The 21,141-nt window shown below is 23.4% G+C and overlaps 1 protein-coding gene across 1 annotated transcript in view; it reads right to left on the reverse strand.

The window, feature by feature from the left end:
* Positions 1 to 4,307: 4,307 nt before the first annotated feature.
* LOC129612002 (collagen alpha chain CG42342) overlaps positions 4,308 to 21,141 on the reverse strand; it is a 163,804-nt gene continuing 146,970 nt past the window's right edge. The window contains exons 18-22 of the mRNA XM_055525443.1: positions 13,705 to 13,731; positions 11,800 to 11,853; positions 10,705 to 10,902; positions 9,981 to 10,089; positions 4,308 to 4,579 (exon numbers count right to left, since the gene is read on the reverse strand). Coding sequence (XP_055381418.1) covers positions 4,536 to 4,579; positions 9,981 to 10,089; positions 10,705 to 10,902; positions 11,800 to 11,853; positions 13,705 to 13,731 — 432 coding nt within the window. The 3' untranslated portion in view covers positions 4,308 to 4,535. The remainder of the gene's footprint in view (positions 4,580 to 9,980; positions 10,090 to 10,704; positions 10,903 to 11,799; positions 11,854 to 13,704; positions 13,732 to 21,141) is intronic.

A 21,141-nucleotide genomic window follows, 5' to 3' on the forward strand; every position in this document is an offset into this window, starting at 1 on the left:
TATTTAAAGGTATAAAAATAGACAATATTGTTGAATCTATTATATTGTAATTGCGTTATACATGCATATGATATATCCAAAATATCCAAAATAAATTTAATAATTTAATTTAAAGGAATCGGAATAAATGAAAATTCATTCATACCATTTAAAATAGTTTAATTTTTCCCGCTAAATTACATTTATATGTGAAAAATGAAATGGGATTCAATATTAAATCATTTTTATATTTTAAAATTATTCGAACAGTTTATTTATTTTCAATAGTATTCGGTTTAGTATTGTTTCTATTTGATGAAGAGAAAAAATTATTTAAATTATCAAGAAATTTAAGAAAATTTTGGATTATAATTTTTATAATATTAATTATTAGTGGACCATTTACTTTATGGAATATAAAATATTATTTGTTTCGAGAAATACACGATTTGTATTTTAAAGTTATAACTATTATGATATATTCATTAATGCCAATCGGATGTTGGCTACTATTTACTATACATATAATTTATGCAAAGAAAATCATAATAAGTTTAAATTTATGTTCGAAATTATTAAGTGATATGAAATATTTTAATTCATTAATAGATTTAGAAATTTTAATATTAATTAGTATAAGACTTTATTATGTTATTGAATCAATTTATAATGGTATATTATCAATTTTTATGTCACATTATTTTTGGGATGTGTTAACTACAATACAATCAAGATATTTATATTCAGTTTTGGAAAATTCAATATTAGTATTTTCATCAATTATATTATTTATTGGAATTTATTTTGATAATTTAAAATCACAATTAGAAATAATTAAAATTGATTTGAAATTATGCCAAAATTCAAAAGTTTTATACTTTAATAAACGTTTTCATAGAAGATTATTAATTAAAATAAGAAAAATATTAAAAAATTTTTTAATTTATTCAAATATTTTAGAGAATCTAAGAATAATATCACAATGGTTTTTATTTATATGGTTAAATTTTTATTTTATTAATTTTTTATTAAGTTTTTATCGTTATCATGTTAAAGAGAAACCATTATATCATAAATTTTCGGAAGAATTTACAAAACATTTGCATATTATTATGCAAGGGTTAATTTTAATGAATAAAATACAAATTTATTATATAAAAGTTGAAAATATTGAATATATTGATTTATTCAGTAGTAATATGTTATATCCGATGCCAGGGCAATTTAAACGAATTTGGATGAATGTAAGTATGATTTTTGCTGAAAATTTATAAGGCAAATATTTTGTTTGATGTTATTATGCGATTACTGTTAAGTGTTAAAGACAACAATATATTCAAAAAAATTTTTTTTTCAATGGTTGATAATTTTGCCGAAATATAATTCTTTTTTTTTTTATTGATATGAAAAGAAAACTTCCTTTTATTCGGAATAAAATACTTTTTTTTTTTATTTTTCGCTAATATATTTCGTGCGCTACATACGCACTTTATCAAAGCTGATTTTCTTCTAATTAAGACAACAAACAATAAAAATTGAAATCTATTAAAATTAGGAATATTACACCTGACTTAATATAATCTACCTGACTTATTCTAAAATTTGATTATTTATTTATTTTTTTTTTGTTATTATTTACAAACTAAATTTATACCTGTTTTAAACCTTAAAACTGGTCAAATAATTAATTTAAAGAGCCAAGTAGCCGCGTTACCTTCGTCCGTGTTCAGTACGCAGTCCTTGTTTGATTTGTATATCTGCATGCTTTCATGAACTGCTCTCCTGTTTTCCTTTTACCTCTTTTAATACCTTTAAGTTATCTTCCGTGATTGTGTGATCCGTTTCATAAATGTGTTTTGCAACCATAGAATCGAAAATCCGTTTAAATCCTACTCGAATAAAAGGAAGTTTTCTTTTCATACCAATAAAAAAAAACAACAACAATATATATTTTTTTTTGGTCCAATTGAATTTGACGAATTTGTTAATTGCCCGCTAACTAATTGGATTTTGCTAATATTATTCAACCATCCCGCAAACTAAAGGAAATATAATTGTCCAACGTTAAGCTATTGACGAAATTTGGTTGCCATTATGTTGACTGAGATGTCATTTACTTTTAAACAATTCAAACAAGAAATTTATCCAAAGGTGTACTCATACCATCTTTGTTTAAACCTTATTTTTTTACATATTTGGCAAATGAAAATAAAAAATTTTTTTTAGTTAATAAAGTATGAACGTACACATGCTAATAATTTATTTTCTTGCTCTTTTTTTTGTTATTTTAAGACGCCAAGCTCTTCAATTCATAAAAAATATTAGGCCGGTGAAATAAAAAAGAACCATCTATTTTTAGATAAAATTTTTGATCTTGGTAAAGTATTCATTGCTCTAGGTGATTAACCGAGGAATAATATACAAACGTATAGCAATGAAGCATTCGACTTGTTAACGGTTCTGGACGGTCAAGGCACAAACGAAATTCGGACGATATCTATATGTAGTATCGTTATATCCGATTTTTTTCCCTAACAAATTTTTTTTTCCCTATATGTGGTGACAACAAATGTTTCAATGTTTCACGTTTAGTTGCAATCGACGTCATTATATGCGAGTTCTATTGTAATATTAAATAAAATATTCATTAAGAACAATTAACATTTAATTTGTTTGATTGAACAACACTGTACCATTTTAATAAATTATTTTTTATTTCTACAGATTGACGAATTCCTGTTTTTGAAGTTATTACATAAAAGAAAATTCAATATTTTGGGAATGTTAACCTTAGGCAATAATTTTATGTTAAAATTTTTAAATTTTGTCATTAGTTGTTTAATTATAATGGTGCAATTCGATATAGAGAAGAATCGAACGTGAAGGTGTGCCACATTTCATTATCAATTATTTTTCGACATAAATTTACTAAGAAATATTTTAACAAATTTTATACAAATGGAAAAAGATGCCTTGGTAAGTTTGTTCATATAATATTTTCTCCATATACATAAATTTTTATTTAAAACTTTTCTTGTAGATGGCATTGAACTACAAAGTTTTGCCACAATGTGAACATATCATACAAATATCTTACAAAAGAACCTTTTATAATATTATGCATAATGTACATACCTTTTTGTTGATAACAGTGTCGAATCTATTGTTTTTTTTTGATAATATTGTCAAATTCGTAATGTTATGTAATGTATTGACCCGTAATTATGTAAATATAATAAATAAACAAGTAAGTTATTACAAAATAAATTGTTTTTGTGAAAAAAAATTGTATGTCTACCAGAGTACGATATAAAAATTATTGGTTATTAAATGAATTATATCTTATGAGAAATCAAATGTTATGAGCTTCGGCAAGCTAAAAGCTAATATTATGTTAAGTCATTTACCATTATTACCGGATCTACCATTATTATTTGGTAATAATCGATAATTCTTTCAGTAATACATCGTTTTATTGGCTATAGATTCAATCCTATAAAAATACTTGTGAGTTTAAGTTTCTGATCTAAATTGTTGAACGCACTGCGTATCTTATTTTGCGAAATACTTGTTCCATTGCAATCTGCATCTGAAATCAGAAGTTTCCTAAATAAAATTCTAAATTTTTTTTTTGAAAATTTTTTTTTATTAATTCAAATTTTTTTTTGTTTTATTTATTTATCGTTATTTAGAAATTTTTAATTTTTTATGACTAACAAAGATATTTTTAAAGTTTTCTGTTTAAATTAAATAAATATTTTCATTTTAATTTGTTTCCTAAATTAATTTGACTATATATAATAAAATATAAGTATCATACACCTATACATTATATGTGAAATTTTCATTAATTTTGAATTTTTATTCACTTTTTACATGGGTGTACAAATTAAACAGGTTAAAAAGGTTACTTTTATTAGGTATACGAGTATATAGTTAAAATGTAATCATAATTTTAAAATAATTCCATTTTAATTGAATAATGATTTATTAGAGCAAATTGCTTGAGGAATTACAAATTTAGAAAGTGAAGAAGTGATAAAAAATAATATTTTTAGTGTTGCCAAAATTCTAGAAAATTTTCGTATGTAACATCAAATTAAGGATACTTAGAAAGGATTTGTTTGAGCATTTTTCACTTCTTACAATATTATTCATATTTTTAACTATATTACATTATTTATTTAACATTGATAGAGAATTTCATACTTAAAATTCATTCATTTTTGAATATTTTTCTTAATTTTAGTTTTCTTTCAATATTATATCTTCGTCTTCGTTCAGTGTTAAGATATGAATTTTATTAAAATATTAAATTGGGTATAACAAATTGAAAGCAAAATAATATGACAAATTTGGAAAATTTAATATTACAGATTAAGTAATAAGATTTTCCTTGATAATGAATAGTGTAACGAGAATATTTTTGATATATATACATTATATAATTGAATTAAATAAAATTATTAAAAAATATTTTATATGTATGAAAAATGGAACATCAGTTAAATTTCAATAATCAGGAATCATCTTTAACACTATTGGAATTAATATTTTTATAATGTTTCTGTATTTCTTCCAACCATATTTTGAAATTCTCCTGAAAAAAAAAACAAATATAATTGAAATAATAATTTATTAAATAAATAAAAAAATATATTATGTAAATAAAATTTATTAAATATTTAAAAATATTCTTCTTTATTTATGACACACAAAGAAAGGAAAAAAAAATTAATTCAATAAAATAATTTTATATTATGTATAAAAAAAAAAAAATAAGCTTATTTAAATATTGAAACAAAAATTATTACTAATAATAGTTATTATGAAAATTGTCAGCAAATTATAACTACAGGTGAATTGGTTAATAATTAATTATAACAATAAATTTACTTGTTTAATTCTATTTTTTAAAACTACAATAATATTATAATATATAGAATTTAATTTAATTATAAATGTTATTTTTTATTTTTCTTTTTTAGTACGATATTATATAAATTATAATTGAAAGTCCAAAGCAAAATAATGACAACTCATTTTCTCACAATATAAATCGAGTATCGAGTATCGAAAAACTCTCTGACGAGAATGAGTGAGAAATTGATTTTATGCTGAGTGAGTGAAAATTTTAAGCCACATTGTAATTAAGAGATTTTATTTGTTGCGTAAAATTAATTATATACATATTTCAGTATATAAAAGGGTAAAATTGAAGATTTCTTGATGTTAAAAAATTATATTAATTAAAAACTTAAAAATTATAAATTTGAAATATTAAAATTATTGCAAAATCGATATAGAGAGGATAAGAAGGAGCGTAGGCTTCGCTATGTAATTCGATTTTCATGAAACGTTTTTCGTATTTGCAGAAATGGAAAAGTAGAACCATGCAAATTGATTCGATTATTTTCAATCGAATTATGTACATAGTAAGACCCCAGGTAATTAAATAAGGCAGATATAAGATTGGTAGCTTTCAAATATTACAGCCATCATTACTTAATTCTGTGATCAACGGACATATACAAAATTACTTATTAAAATGCTCAAAACTTAAATAATTATTGAGAATACGAAAAAGATATTTTAATAATGTTAAAACAAATGGATGTGGCATATTTAAATCTCTTTTTAAGATTAAAAAATATTCCGGTGCCTATCGTAATTTTAATGGAACGCAATAACACATTATAATTATTACATAATTTTGAAAATTACTCTAATAATTTTGCTCGAGACTTTCACTATTTTTAAATTCAATAAATCTTTTATATAAAGATATTTTCAATTTAAACAATATAGCATAATTTACAAGTACAATTGTATGATTATTATTACAACTATACTACGTTCAAATTAAAATTATTTTCAATTGAATTTTGTCATTATTATTATCATTTTGATTGTATATAATAATAATAATAATAATAAAATTGTTTATAAATCCCAATTATTGTTATTATTGATACAAAATTTTTAGGATTATTAATATAATACAAAATTTTGTTTTTTTTGTTAACTAATATCATTTGCGAATTTCATTTGAAAATTATGTTAATAATTTTGTTGATCCAAAACAAAAAATTGTTGATCCAATAAAATAATTCTTTATTTTTTTTCTGCATAATTCTAATTAATTATGTGACATATTTATGAGAATTATTTCAATTATACAAAAAAAAAAAACGGGAGGAATATAAAGAAAATGCAATGAAATCAAGGGCTTTAAATTATTTATCTAATAAATTTTATAATAATAATTTTTTATAATATCGACAATTTTTTATTTTTATTAAATGATTTACAACAATAAAATATAGTTTTAGAATTATTTTTTTAATAAAATAAAAATTATGATTTTTTAAATAATTCTTTTAAAGAATTGTTTGGCAAAATGAAAATTTTTAAATCATAAATTAAAGTTAAAATAAATAACAAAATTATTTAGATACCTGTAAATTTTATGGATATAAGAGAAACTTTGATATTGTCTTATTTTCTCATAGTAATTAATGAGTGTAAAACTCAAAAACAAAAAAAAAATTTAAATTTTCTCTATTTTTATACTGGTATCACAACAAAAATGAAAACTTGGAGGGAAATATAAAAGTCTCTGTATCTTACCATTAAAATCTGATTTGGAACTAATACTTTGAAATTTGCATATAACTATTCAACAGAGATACCGAATGCTGAATCAAGCCATTAATACAAACACAACACTTTCGTTCGGTAAGCAAATACAGTGTTATAGTAGAAGATGATTCAATCTGTATTTAAATAAATCGAATGCCAATAGAATTAAGATCTGATTCCATATATGACATTGTAGTTAAAAAACATAAAACTTAATATTTCTTTTTTTTTTCTTCTTATTTTTAGTTTTTGTACTGATTGCTGTTCGAAATGTATTTTGCCTTGTACCTATATAAATTTTGAATTGTATATATGAATTATAAAATTTAATTACTTTACACGAGCAGTGTTGCTCCTTTGAGAAGAATTTTTCCAAAAAAAAAAAAAAAAGAGCTTCAATCTTCACTTGTAATTATTATTTTTAAATTTTTTAGGACTATATGCGCTATAGACCAATTTCAAGCAGATAATGAAGGAAAACGCAGAACTAATTTTCATTAAATTAAATAACACTTACAATTGTTTTCATACATCTGAATAAATGGAAATCTGGAAAAACACAAAAGTTGGCATTTCAATATTTCAATTAGTAGATCCAAAGACCCGAAGCAAATAATTTAATAATTAACAAAAATCAACTATTTTCCACTGCTATAAGGAAAACTAACTCTCATAAATAAATTATAAATATGATTGTATATGTGTTGCATTATAATAAAATTATTCAATTATTGTAATTGAGAAGGAAAATAAAATGATAATTAATTTATTATATGATAAACAAAATGGTCTGAAATTTGAGAATTAATTGAATTTTATACAATCGATTAATAAAATAAATATTATTTTGATTTCATGACATTTTTGAGTCATTTACATAATATCAATCATTATTATTATATTAATAATCTCATCTATATATTATTATTATTATTATTAGTTAAATTAATTGTATATCGTTATTATTCCACCATTTAGAATCTCATTTATTTATGTATTTATTTACATTTACATATATAAAAATAATACAAGGAAATTATTGTAAGTGAAACGTATAAAAAATATAATTAATATCAAAATACAATGTATAAAAAGCAGGAAATCAATTATTACATAATAATGAATCTTTGGTGTTTATTATTGTTATTATAAATTCAAATATATATAATATAATTGTTATAGAAACCACCGTAATTAAAAAATTATTAATTATTATTAAATCTAATAATTACATTAAAAAACAAATAAAACATACATAAATAAGCTAATTTTGTAATGATGTAATTATTTTTTGTCAGGCACAAATAATACAAAAATAAAAAATATTAGAAAGCAATGTTTCGTGTAATATAATAATTATTTATGTAAGTATAAATGTATGTTTATACATATTATAATAAAAGGATAATAATTATTATATAGTAAAGAATAATGTGTGTTTATGTGTATAAAATAAGAGTAAAATATAAAATTATAATAAAATTCTAATTATTATTACTAATTTTTTGTTTTGTTTTGTTTTTGTCTTGTTTTATATTAATTTTTATTTCAGTTTATTATTTTTCTTAAATATCTAATTTGTATGTAATCTCATTATATGTTATATAATTATTATGTTATACACTTGTTCATTATTTTACTTATAATATTGTGCTATAAATGCGTAAATGTAGTTGCCAATTAAAGCAAAATTATTTTTATGAACTCTTTTCATAAGTGACTATTAAAAATTTTGTATGTATCTAATTAAATAAGATTTGCGTAAAATATCGAATAATAATGCAAATTTATTACAAAATTTACATAGTTTAAAGAAAATCATTTAAAAATTTTTTCATCTGAATCATTTAATAACATTAACGATTATAAAATGTCAACTTGACATGACAAAGCAGCATATAATTTTAATTATGTTAAATTTACTTTATAGATTTTCGTTTAAGTGTTAGACTTTAGTTATTGAAACAATTTTAGGTATAATAAGTGGAGAAGATGAGAGGGAATAATCTGACCAATGGTTCTGTGCTTAAGGTACCGGTCCTTATAATAATAATTAACAATTATTAAATGTCATCTTGACTTGACAGATATAATTTTATTTATATATGCTAAATTTAGTTTAGATAGATGGTTTAAGTGATTATTGAAAGATTTGTACATATAATAAGTGGAAGAAATGCAAGTGTATTCCCTGACTAACGGGGTAGTGTTTAAGGCACCGGTCCTTTAATCGAAGGGCCTCAGGTTCAAATCCTAGTCAGTTCACCATAAATTTTATATTTAATGTTACATAGCATAATAATACAATATTATTATAAAAAAAAATGTTAATATAAAAGTAATTGCCCATATATCATTAATATTCGATATTGAATACCAACAAAAAATTGACAATAAAATATCGATAAATAACCTTCAATATTTAATCCAAACAAAAAATTGGTCACCCCTTAGTTAAAACAATGATCTCATGCTTCAGTCTATAATGCCATAAGTGGGTTCTTATGGTTACAAGTGAAGTAAGGGAAGAAAATAAAAAAATTATAATTGCTATGCAATTATAAAAAAATATTTTTAGCAATATTCCACGAAACTATGATGTGAGTGTTTAAACATTCCAATATGCAGTTATTAATTAATATTCATTTGATATTATAAATATCAAATGAATATAAATGTCATAACTATGTGATGTGATTAAAGTGTTTCAGTTGAAGTAAAGAGAAATACTAAAAACTTGTGATTTTAAAATAAAATGCAGTTCTTTGACGCAGCAACCTGCATACTTTCTTTTCTTAATTATTTTCGTTTTAATAGGAACAAGTGTACAACATTTTATTGCTACAATGTGTCTAATGTTATAATATGTTTTGTTTTTGCTATGTGTGTGTGTGTGATTTTATTATTTTTATTGTGTTAATTTTTGCAAAAGCATAATTAATTTCTATTTACTTCTTAAACATCAATACCTATATATTTTGCTATTTTTTTTTATTTTGTGCTTTTTCTTATTTTTATTGTAATTATTATTATTATTAGTAATTTTATTATTATCATCTACTTTATTTTCTACGTTAAAAATAATTTTTTTTTTATTTTATATTATATAATATTATATGTATATAACAGGTAAAGCTAATCTATATATTGTTTAAATAGTAATTTGAATAACTGTAATCAGTTATATTTCTTGTACAGTATTTTGTTTTTTTCATTTATGGTGTATGTATATAGATTACGGGAATGTTATTTTGTTATTACATTATTATTATTATTAATATTGTTATAATTTTTTATCAGCTAATCAATATGATGTAAATTATCTTGATAATCGTATTCCTCCTCATTTTCTTCATTACCTTCTTCTTCTTCTTCATCATCTGGTTCATAATCACTATCGTTATTATTGTCTGGCCCTGTAACATCCGGTAAATAATCCTTATAGATTGGTGTTTGTATAACAGGTTCCTATATTTGAATTTTGTTTTTTTTTTTTCGCAAATTTCATTGGTGTTTTTGGTTGTTCAAAATGTTGAGGAGGAAAATGTTATTATTTTTACAGTAGGTAGTTGAAGAAAATGAATGTTTGTGTAATCGGAATTTTTTCATTTATTTGCCATTTTGTTTACATATATTTGTTTTTTTGTTAAGTTTTAAAAACCAAAAAATTTTATTAGTATATTTAGAATTTGGTGTTTTTAAAATATAATTTTAATATAAATTATTTGTAAAAAAAAAAGTGATTGAGAGTAGAATGAAACCAAATTAAAAATATATAATTATATTCAAAAAATATATAAAGTGTATAAATAAAGTGTTAATGAAATAATGATAGAAAAAGAAGAAAAAAGAATATGAAAATACAATTAATTATAAATATTATTTAGAACATTAAAGTTTAAGAACATAAAAATGATAAATCAACATGAAAATATAGTACAAGTTATAAATTTATAGTGCACGATAATTTACATGAAAGAACTTTGAAACAAAAAATGAATTATAAAACCCCGTTAAAATTAAACAGAAAAATAAAAACCAACATAAGTAATTTAAAAAAAAATAAATTAATTTAAAACAAACCTTTGGTGGCCGCCAACCACATCCTGGTAATGGTAAACCATCAGAACCTAATGGACATGGAGCATCTAATCCAGGTACACCTTGTTCACCTTTTTCACCACGATCACCTTTACGACCACGTTTTCCAGGAGGTCCTAAATCTCCTCTTGAACCTTTTTCACCTCTTGGCCCTTCTAATCCTGGAATACCATCAGTACCCTATAAATAAATATATGATAAAAATTAAAAAATTCTATTTTTATTTTTGATATCAAAGATCATTAAACTGAAATGGAATTTTTGATTATAAATAACAAATAGCCCCATATTATAACAAGAGGTTAAATAGAAGGTTTTTATAAGTTTAAGATAAAATTTCGAATAGAAGTTGAAATTTTTCGTATTAAATTAAAGTTAAAATTGTTTTCAGCTTTAGATAAGTTTTCCCTTTGGCTTCTAATTTTGTGCAAAAAAAAATCCACCTGACCAGAGTGGACTGGTTGAATCCACTAGTTTTTTAAAGCTTGGGATTAAAAACAATCAAATTTTAGTATTTTCTAGTGGATTGATTATAATCTCAATTCTATGGTGATTTTTTTACCAAATAATTTTATTTTGCCCCCCGAAAACAAAGATCCACTTTAAACAAAATATTATGCTTAAATATTTTTAAATTATTGAAATTCGAATAAAGGAATTTCGAAATATTTTCATATTCATTTCGAGTACCATCTTTTGTATACAAAAAAATAAGAACTACTAAAAATATAATTTAATTGCTGTCATTACAATTTCCATTCAAACTTTTGACAATCATTAATAAAAATTAAAATAAAATTTTTTTATACTTAATATTCATTTCATGTGTCTTTCATTTTGTTGCTTTTTTTTTATAGCTGAGGTAGCTAATTAATATTTTATACTTTTGTATTCACTAACTATTTTTTTTTATTTAAATGAAAAATCTTGAATATGAATGAGATATAATAATGGCAATTTGGTAAAAGTTTATTCAACCAAATCTATTAAAATAGTTGGAAAAAATTTAAATAAAATGCAACAAAATTTTAATAAAATTAAAATTCTAATTTTTATTTTGTTTTATAGTATACTTACAGGTAGACCAGGTTCTCCTCGTTCCCCTTTATGTCCAATGTCACCTTGTGCACCCTATATATATATTCATATTATACAATAGAATGAATAATATAAATAAAGGGAGATATTATATAATAATGAGATAAAATATTTAGAATTAAAAAAAAATTATTAAATAAAAAATAATAAGAGTAAAAATAATAAAATGAATTGAAAATGTAGCACGCAGAGGAAGAATATAGAAGGTTGGTTTATCTAGAATTTTATTGCTAAAAAATACAAAATAGAAAATGTTGAGGATTATAACTAGCATCTAACTTTCTAACTAACTAACTAGCTAAATAACTAGCATATAAAAAGGAATACAAATAAAGCTTTATTCCCTTACTTTTTTTGTCTATTTTTTTGTTTTTGCATTTTTATTTAAATTATAATTGAACGTTTTATGAATTTTAATTAGAAATATTTTTTCTTTGTTGTTTATTCTTTATATTTTAAGAGCCATTCAGTAACAAAACAAAGATAAACTTTTATAAATAGGTAGAAACTTCTGGTTTTTTGTTATTTTTCCAACCATATTACTTGTCTTGTTTTTTGTTTTTTTTTTACTAAGTGAAAATTTTAGGATATTTCAGAAATATCATGGTAAAATCCGCAGAAAAAAATATAGAAGAAAAAATAAGATAAAAATATCGAAAGGCACCTTTAGAAAATTAAAAGGACCAAAATTATATTTATATAAAGAGGAAGAATAAAATTTATATTCTAAGCTTAGCTAAAATAATTAATAATATCAAAATACAAAAAAGAAACCGAACTAGGAGAAAAAGAAGAAAATATAATAAAGACAAAAACGTTAATTTATTCAACGAAAATTTTAGACAAAAAATAAAAAAAAAATGTTTCCTTTCGTATTTTCTGCAAACAATACGAGAATGAAAAAATTTTTTTTATGAATGAAAACAAAAAGAACCGAAAAGTTTATACTTTTACAAATTATGCTAAAGAAGATACAAAAAAAAAACAATATTAACAAAAATATTTTATTTTTTTTTTTAGATCCTTTTAAGAAAATTTATAAGAATCAGGTGAATACACAGTAGGATAACGATAATTTTTGTATGATCCAAATGAGTCTCTGATAACGATTATGTCGCTTATCAGTAACTACCGTTGTCTAGTAATATGTGAAAACATATGATTCACGTAAAAGTGAAATAGTGCTGCAAAATTTTATTATTGTCACATTTCTAACGACAAATTTATTTAACAAAAATCCAAAAAACAAATAGAATGATGAATTATAAATGAATTAAAATAACGAATGAAGTTTGACATAAAATTTGCGGGCGTAAAACCCCACTAATTAAATTTAATTTCAATGGTCGTTTGACATAAAAGTAGTGACCATAAAACTCCACTAACTAAATACAATTTTAGTGGAATTCCATTTAAGTTGCATAAATTTCAGCCTTGATTTAAATCTGACATTAAAATTTCAAGCAAAAATTTCATATCAAACATAATTTAGTTTTACGTATCAAACTTCATCAAACTTTATGAAACTTCCGTTAAAAACTTTTTTTCAAATCAATTAAAATTCATTAGCAATATTTTTGCGTATAAACGCTGATTGAATGATGTTGTTATGCAATTTGTCAATATTATTTTTAAAAAAATTCTCTATTGACTCTTCCGTTGGAGTCTCACACCTACAAAATTTTAAATTAAAATATTTTAAATAAAAAAATATTTTCCAAAAATTATTCTCTCTAGTGGTTTATTTCTTATTGAAATGGGAAAAGAAAATTTTTAAAAAAATTATTAAGTAGGTATCTCCTTTCTCAGGTAAACTTAGAAAAGTAAAAAAATAATAAAAAACAAATTTAAAGAAATAGAAAAATAAAAAAAAAATATGTTTACCTTCATACCATCCAGTCCAGGTGGACCCTAAAAAGAAAAAATAAATATTGTATTTTAGCTAAAGTATCGCAATTTTTTTTTTTTGTTTTATTTCCTAAAAAAAAGAATTTTAAAAACAATTTATTTCGAAACAAAAAAACAAAGAATTTTTATATGAGAAAAGTTAGAAATTTTAATTTTTTGACTGTGCACTTTTTTTTTTGTTTAAAAATTTTTTTGAGAGAAAAATTAAAAAACTTTAAAGGTTTTCATAATTTCATTATTTTTAATTGGAAATTATTTTCCAACATTCTATAATAAATTTTTTTTTTCTATTTAAAATGAATATGAAAAAATTAGCGAAAAAAAAATTCGTTAAAAATTTAAAGTACAACAATAAAAATATCGGGTAACTTATTGTAGCCTGTACATAATATCTGTAAATTTAGCATCTATTAAATAAAATTGCGGCGAATGCTGAAAATAATGCAATGGTAATGCAAAATACACTCTTTAGTTTTTTAAAATACACACTTTACTCAAATCTAATTTGGGTTATTTTGGGATCATGTTCGTATTTGTGAACTTTATAATAAAACTAACCCATGTAGTTCTTATATATTGCGTGCATAAACTACGGTTTTAATTAAACAATGTTTGTTTTGAGCAGATATTTTGAATTGCTGTATCCATCATTTATTATTACAATAAATTATTTATCAGAAAAATTATTAGTCTTTAATAGTCGCATTCGTATATTAAGAGGATATCGTAAAATTCTAATATCGTAATTATAATATCGTAATTCTAATATCGTAATTCTAATATCGTAAAAATGTTAAGGAACATTTAAAACGAATATCTCACATCATAAATTTTTGATAGAAATCCTGACGCTCTATTTTCGTAATATGTGTGTATATTGGTATTTGTATGTGAGATTCTATAATTATTTTATAAGTTATATAAATTTTGCATATTTTGATATTTTGATTCAGATAGTTATTTGAAGCTCTTTTCACATACGTTAAAATATTTTGGCTATAAAATTTTATTTAAAATAATTTCGACGGTAAAAAATAAATTCATTATTGGTAAGAATAATATATTAATAATTTATTCAGAAAATTTAAATCTTTATTATTTTATCAGATTAATATTGTTACAAACAAAATCGGAAAATTCAGCATATTATGTTTAAAAAATTGAAATCAAACATCTTGTTCTTAATTCTATATAAATATGGTAATTTTTCAAAAGAAATGGGAAAACTATCAGTACCTGTTATACAATCAAAGATTAATTTTAATTTTAATTCGATCATTAATATTAATTCAACTTTGTTATAAAATATAAAAAAAGGCAACAAAAACATATTGAATGAGTCCAATTTCAGTAATTTATATTGAAAATACAAAATATGAGAAATAAAATTTAAAACGAAATTCACGTAATTGAGGAAAAGAAGACCAGAAATTTGCATTAAATGTGAGAAGATTGCTATTTTTTTCCCATTTAATATATGGCCAGATTAATATAAAAGTAATAGTAACAAAAAAGAAAAAAATCAAATTACAAGTTCACAAAAATTAACAAAAAAAAAAAAAAAAAATTAAAATGATTGTAAAAAATTGTTAAAAAACGAACACAAATAATTAATGGAAAAGTCATAAATTTAATGCAAATAACATTAATATGACGCTCATAAATCATACAATTATAATGTTTGCTTCGTCAACTGTCACGAAACCACAGAGCTGGCAAACAAAAATTTCATTTTCCTTTTCTCTTTTCTTGTTTTTTTATTTATTTATATTTTCTTTTTTGTTGGATCGCGGTTTTCACTACCATTACGCTATGTCATTTTTAAGAAAGCAGAGATTAAAAAAAAAAGAGTTTGTTTTTATTGCTCATATGATTGTGCACATTTCGTTAAAAGCGAACAATAAAAAAAAAATATTTAATATTCTGGATATCATAAAATGAGTATCAGGTATACCCTGGATATCAGATATTCTATACGATATTCTGCGTGTTTTTGTGCCCATACTCACACTTAAGTTTAATCACCGTATATTACACCTTTTACTACAAAATGCTTTCATTTTATTTTGTTATTGTGGTTTAATGGAGGGACGATTATGGGTTTATTTTTTATCACAGAGCCGGTATTTAAAAAAATTTACTTAACAGCAGTCAATATCAAAAAATTGTTAAAATTTGAAAATCATGAGACCTGGCATTACAAAAGAAAAAGTCTGATGTAATCAGCACATAAACGACCTTATTAGCAGTATAGCAAAATAAGATTATGTAAAATCAGGCACTAATAAAATTTGAGTTTCCGAGCCCTGATATTCCTAAAAAAAATTATAAGTTAATTGTTTTCACATCTTAAATTCATATATTAAATTTCAAGGAAATTCGTTAATTATTCCTGTTTATATGCGCAAAAATGTAAAATAGGCCCGCAAAAGCAACCAGTTCCCGAGTTCTGATATATCCCAAAAAGTTGATCAAACGGTATCACCCTCAAAACAAATTTATATATAAAATTTCATCAAAATCGATTGGAGCCGAACTTGAGATTTTCATCTGCAAAGACACACTGACAGACAGACCGCCACCTCTCTAAAAATAGTGTATTTACGCTTTCCTACAATTGAGAAACACATTTCGCCGAAAACTTCACATTTGAAATTTGGTGCCATCACCTTCCCTTGTTTTATACAATGTTGTTGGTAATTACTACAAAAATTAGCGATAGAACGGCCTGAGTAAATTAGCGATAAAACGGGAGTTAATTTGGTACATGTACGTTAGAAGAAATAGACTTTTACGTTTCTGATTTTATTGGGTTTAGAAATTTTTTTTGCTTTGAAAATTTGAAACGGGGAGGAGGTTGATCTTGTTATAAATTTATGATAAAATGGTAAAATATTTTTAAGTTCTATCTAAAAATTAATTAACTGAGAGAATAGCGACAAGAGAAATTGAAAAATCTCTAAAATAATTTTTTATGATTTTGAATAATGAATTCATGTCTCATGATAATAAAAATGCGACTCTATGTATTTTAAATTTTAAAGTTTCGCTTTTCATTTTGTTGTTTTTGTTTGCTTCATCTTTGTATTTTTTTAAACGGAGTTCCATCTGTGGATGAGGTGCACCAAAATATTGTTAAACAAAATATTCGGTTTTATATACATATACACCCCCACTTAAAACAGTGCGAAAAATAAAAATAATTTTTTTTTTTAAATATTTTTCTTATTGAATTTTATATGAAAACGTATATGAATACACAATAATACAATAATATGACGCGGTTTTATTATTGCACACTTGTTTGCATACAAACATATCTATTTTATTTTTACCAACCGCTTTACCTACAATAAGGGTGGTACTGTGATCAGACCAAATTTTGCGTGTCAGTTTTCAACTAGAATGCGTTTTTTCATGATAGAAAGACTTAGATAAACTATTTTTAAGCAAAATGTCAGCCTATCAGTCGGTCCAATGAGCGCACTAGTTTATCACAATTTACGATTAAGCGATTTTTATTAAACTTTATATCTGAGTTCGCTTTATTAATTTTGATCAATTTTTAAGATATTACATCTAGTCTGACTTACTTACTAAGGACCAATTTTACATTTTTAATTATTTTTAAGAAAATATTTAAAAGAAATTCTTGAAATTTTATATATGAGTTCCTTCGGACTATACGACAAACCATTGATACAACAACTAGATTTGTAATACATACTTTCAAATACTTCTCATTAACATTTTTACTAGACGTACTTGTATTAACTGAAAGTTAAAAAATTCACTTCAAATGTAAAATAAGTATTTAAAGCATATTTTCATAATAATCTTCTCCTACACTTTAACTGGATCAGAAAATACATTTTGCGGTCGGTTATGTGCTGACCACCTTCAATTTTTTCATATAGAGTTTTCGTATATACACTTACCATTAAAATAAAAATTGAATATAAAAACCAATATCGTATTATCATATTTATGAATATAAAAGGGGTAATAAAAGGTTTTCGAACACATACACGTAGGCAGAATGTAAATTACATCATTAAAATGTTCAATTGTAAAAATGAAGGTTTGGCAGTTAGTATGGTCCTTCAAATGAAAATCAGTATAGCATATTGTATAAAGAAAAATTTATTTTAAAATCCCAAAACTTCGTCAAAATGCAAATTCTTTTTTTTTACGTCATTTAAATTTACGAAATTTTTTGGAATAAATTTATTTCCATAAAATTTTTTTCCATTTTCACGATTCATAGAACACGGCGTAATTCTTTTTCAATTAATTATTGTTATTATTACGATTGTAATTATATACCGTTGGTACTGCATATGAAAATTTTAAGCTGTGAAAAATTTCATTAATATTAATTTAATTTTTTTTTAAAATTTAAATAAAATTAAGTGGATATTATATTTTTCCGTATACATTTTGTTAAATTTATTCATTGTAGCTTTGCATATTATGTAAAAGATAGTAAAAAAAATTGTAAATTGGAAAAATGTTCATTTTTTCACTCGTTTGCTCTTTCAAAAGGACATCTTGAGTGATTCTTAGATTCTGTTTCATGAAACTATGATTTGCCCATAACAATATATTGTATATTTCTCAATATTTAGCTTAAATTCGGTTAACATAAACTTCAACAATCGGAAAATAGTGAATCCACCACAAATTAACTTAAATGGAAAGAGAATTAGAAAATAAATATAGAGAAAATTATTGGCTCCTTGTAAGTCCAATTTGGCAATTGATAATAAGATATTAATTTTTAACCAAATCATTAAACCAATATGGCGATATGGTATTCAGCTCTGGGGTTGTGCCAAGAAGACTCACATTAACAAAATTCAAACCTTCCAGAATTAAGTTCTATGGGGTATGGTAAATGCGCCATGCTATATACGTAACAGTGAAAATCCACAGTGACTTAGGAATTCCTTTGGTTGTAGATGAAATTAGGAGTTGTGCTACAAAGCATAGGGCTCGTCTAGAACAGCATGTAAATATGAAAGCAGCTCGGCTGCTTGACAATGGCGTTATGATAGAAAGACTTAAACGAACAAGACCTTTCGATTTAACACGAAATACCAATATCCTTATGGAAGATATTTAATTCCTGTACGGAAAACCCAAGTTTGCGCAGAGATAATAGTTGATCTGTAGGAAAAGTTTTATGCGTTTAGAGTTTAGGTGATTTTTTAGGGTAGGAGTCACGCTCCTCCACTGTCGGAGGAAAAAGGTAGATATTCAAGATTTTTTCACCTAGTAGAAAACAAAAAATTAGCTTAAATTTAGTTTTTCTAAGCTATTATATAAACCTTTTCCATAATATTTTGAATAAAGCATCAGAAGTTATTAAATCAGTAGAGCTATTTTAACTACCATAATTTCAAAATTTTTATGTTCAGCATTTTTTCATGAGCGTAAGCTTTATCAATTTTCCCAGTATTTAGAAGGATTAAATCGTTCAGGGAATAATTTGAATCAGGCAGAACAATAAGTTTCGCTTTTAAATTAGATTTCATTATCCTAGTATTTGGTTATACAAATCAGAAAACCTGTAATTTTGTCTCAGAAAACCTGAGACAAAAATTTTTATTTACATTTTATTTTTTGGAAAATTTTTATTTACATAAGCAAAATATTATGAAAATTTTAATATGTGTCTGATATGGCGTGTAAAATTAAAGGCAAACTTCTTCTTGTCTGTTTACTAATAATATAATATTTAAGAATATTTATTAAGTTTTCGTGAGGATGGCTTTAACCCTTTACAATTTTAATTACTTATTCTTTATTTAGCAAATGGATAGTGTTGGCGCAATATTCCCATATTGCATTATTCAAATTTTGGTTCAGCTATTCATAAATTCTCTTTTTTATCGTTCACTATCTTTCACCCTTAAAAAATATTTCTTTTAACCGTATATTTCGTATATTATTTATGAATATTTTAAATGGTTATTAAAAGAAAAATAAATAAAAATTGCGAATTAAAAAGAAAAGTCAATTTAAATTGTTGTAATCAGTTTAAAGTATAATTATATACAAGATTTTAACTATTATATGATTAGTTTCAGTCGTTTACTTGGCATTGCACATAAAGTACATAATGTGCTGTAAAAAAGAATTCAAAATTATTCTATAATTATGTATATGTGTATGTATGTATGTATAAGAATATATTTTTAATATAGAACATAATAATGTATAAAAATGTAAAAATGTAAGGAAATCTGTACACTTTAATTCCTATGATTACATTTCATTGTAATCTTTTGAATTATGGAAGTAAAAGGAAACAAGTTAGTCTAAAATAAATTAAGTTTAATAAATTACATTTTGCTGTAAAGGAGTATGCGTAAAGTCTCCATGTGGACATCTTTATTTGGCAATATGATTAATAACTATACTGAAAACGATAATTCACAGATTTGCCCGAATCCAAGTGCGCTGCTATATACCATTGTTTAGGACCTCATGTGTAAACAAAACTTTTGTGAAGAAACAATTTTCACAGCTTAATAGATTCGGAGTTTCTGGAACCTAAGGATCTCGATTGATTTTTTCACTTTTAGAAATTTCAAGAATAACTTCGAGAATGTGTAAGATAATTGAGAAACCTCAAAATAAGGGCTTTTTCATATAATTTGTTTATATTTCACATGACTTGAAAATTGAAAAATTTTAAATTTTTAACTTTCCATTCTTAAAAAAAGTTATATTTTCTGTGACATAACGTAACATTGGAGCTTTGTCAAATTACAGCGCAGCTGGCAGTCTTGGTATATGTGGATTCATGGTACCTGATCTGGTTTAGGGATACAACAGCCGTTCAAAATGGTGTCTCTCTTCTGTTATGAAAATTTTCAAATATGCAACCGAGTTTCTCTTACATTTGCCAAAATAAATGGCTCGCTGAATATCATAAGGCGTCTTTCATTATAATTATATAATTGAAAGTACCACATAAAATGTTAATTTTTATAATAAAAACTTAACTATGTTGTGCCAATAATGGGTGTTTTAACAATAATGCCAATACTTAAGATTAAGTCAATATTGTAAATAAGATTGTTCTTAAACTTCTAGGTATTTGATTTGTTTCTGCAAAAACTGGAGAAATTTTTTGAAATAAAACCAACAGAGTAACAGACTGACGAATATCAAACTGCAAAATTTGAAAAATTAATAGCAAAAGAATTTTAAATAAATAATAATATTTCCACTAAGAAACCTCAAATTTGTTACCACAATACAAGATTGAAATAAAAGAAAACAGAACAGAATTCAAAGGAAAAAATTCCTAGGAGAATATTAAAGTTCAAAAAAAAAACAACATTTTTATGACAGCTACTTAAATTACGACTTATCCAAATGGAAAAATTTTATACACCGCAT

Source organism: Condylostylus longicornis, unplaced genomic scaffold (assembly GCF_029603195.1).
Source record: "Condylostylus longicornis isolate FDR11 unplaced genomic scaffold, ASM2960319v2 ptg000055l, whole genome shotgun sequence".
NCBI lineage: Eukaryota > Metazoa > Arthropoda > Insecta > Diptera > Dolichopodidae > Condylostylus > Condylostylus longicornis.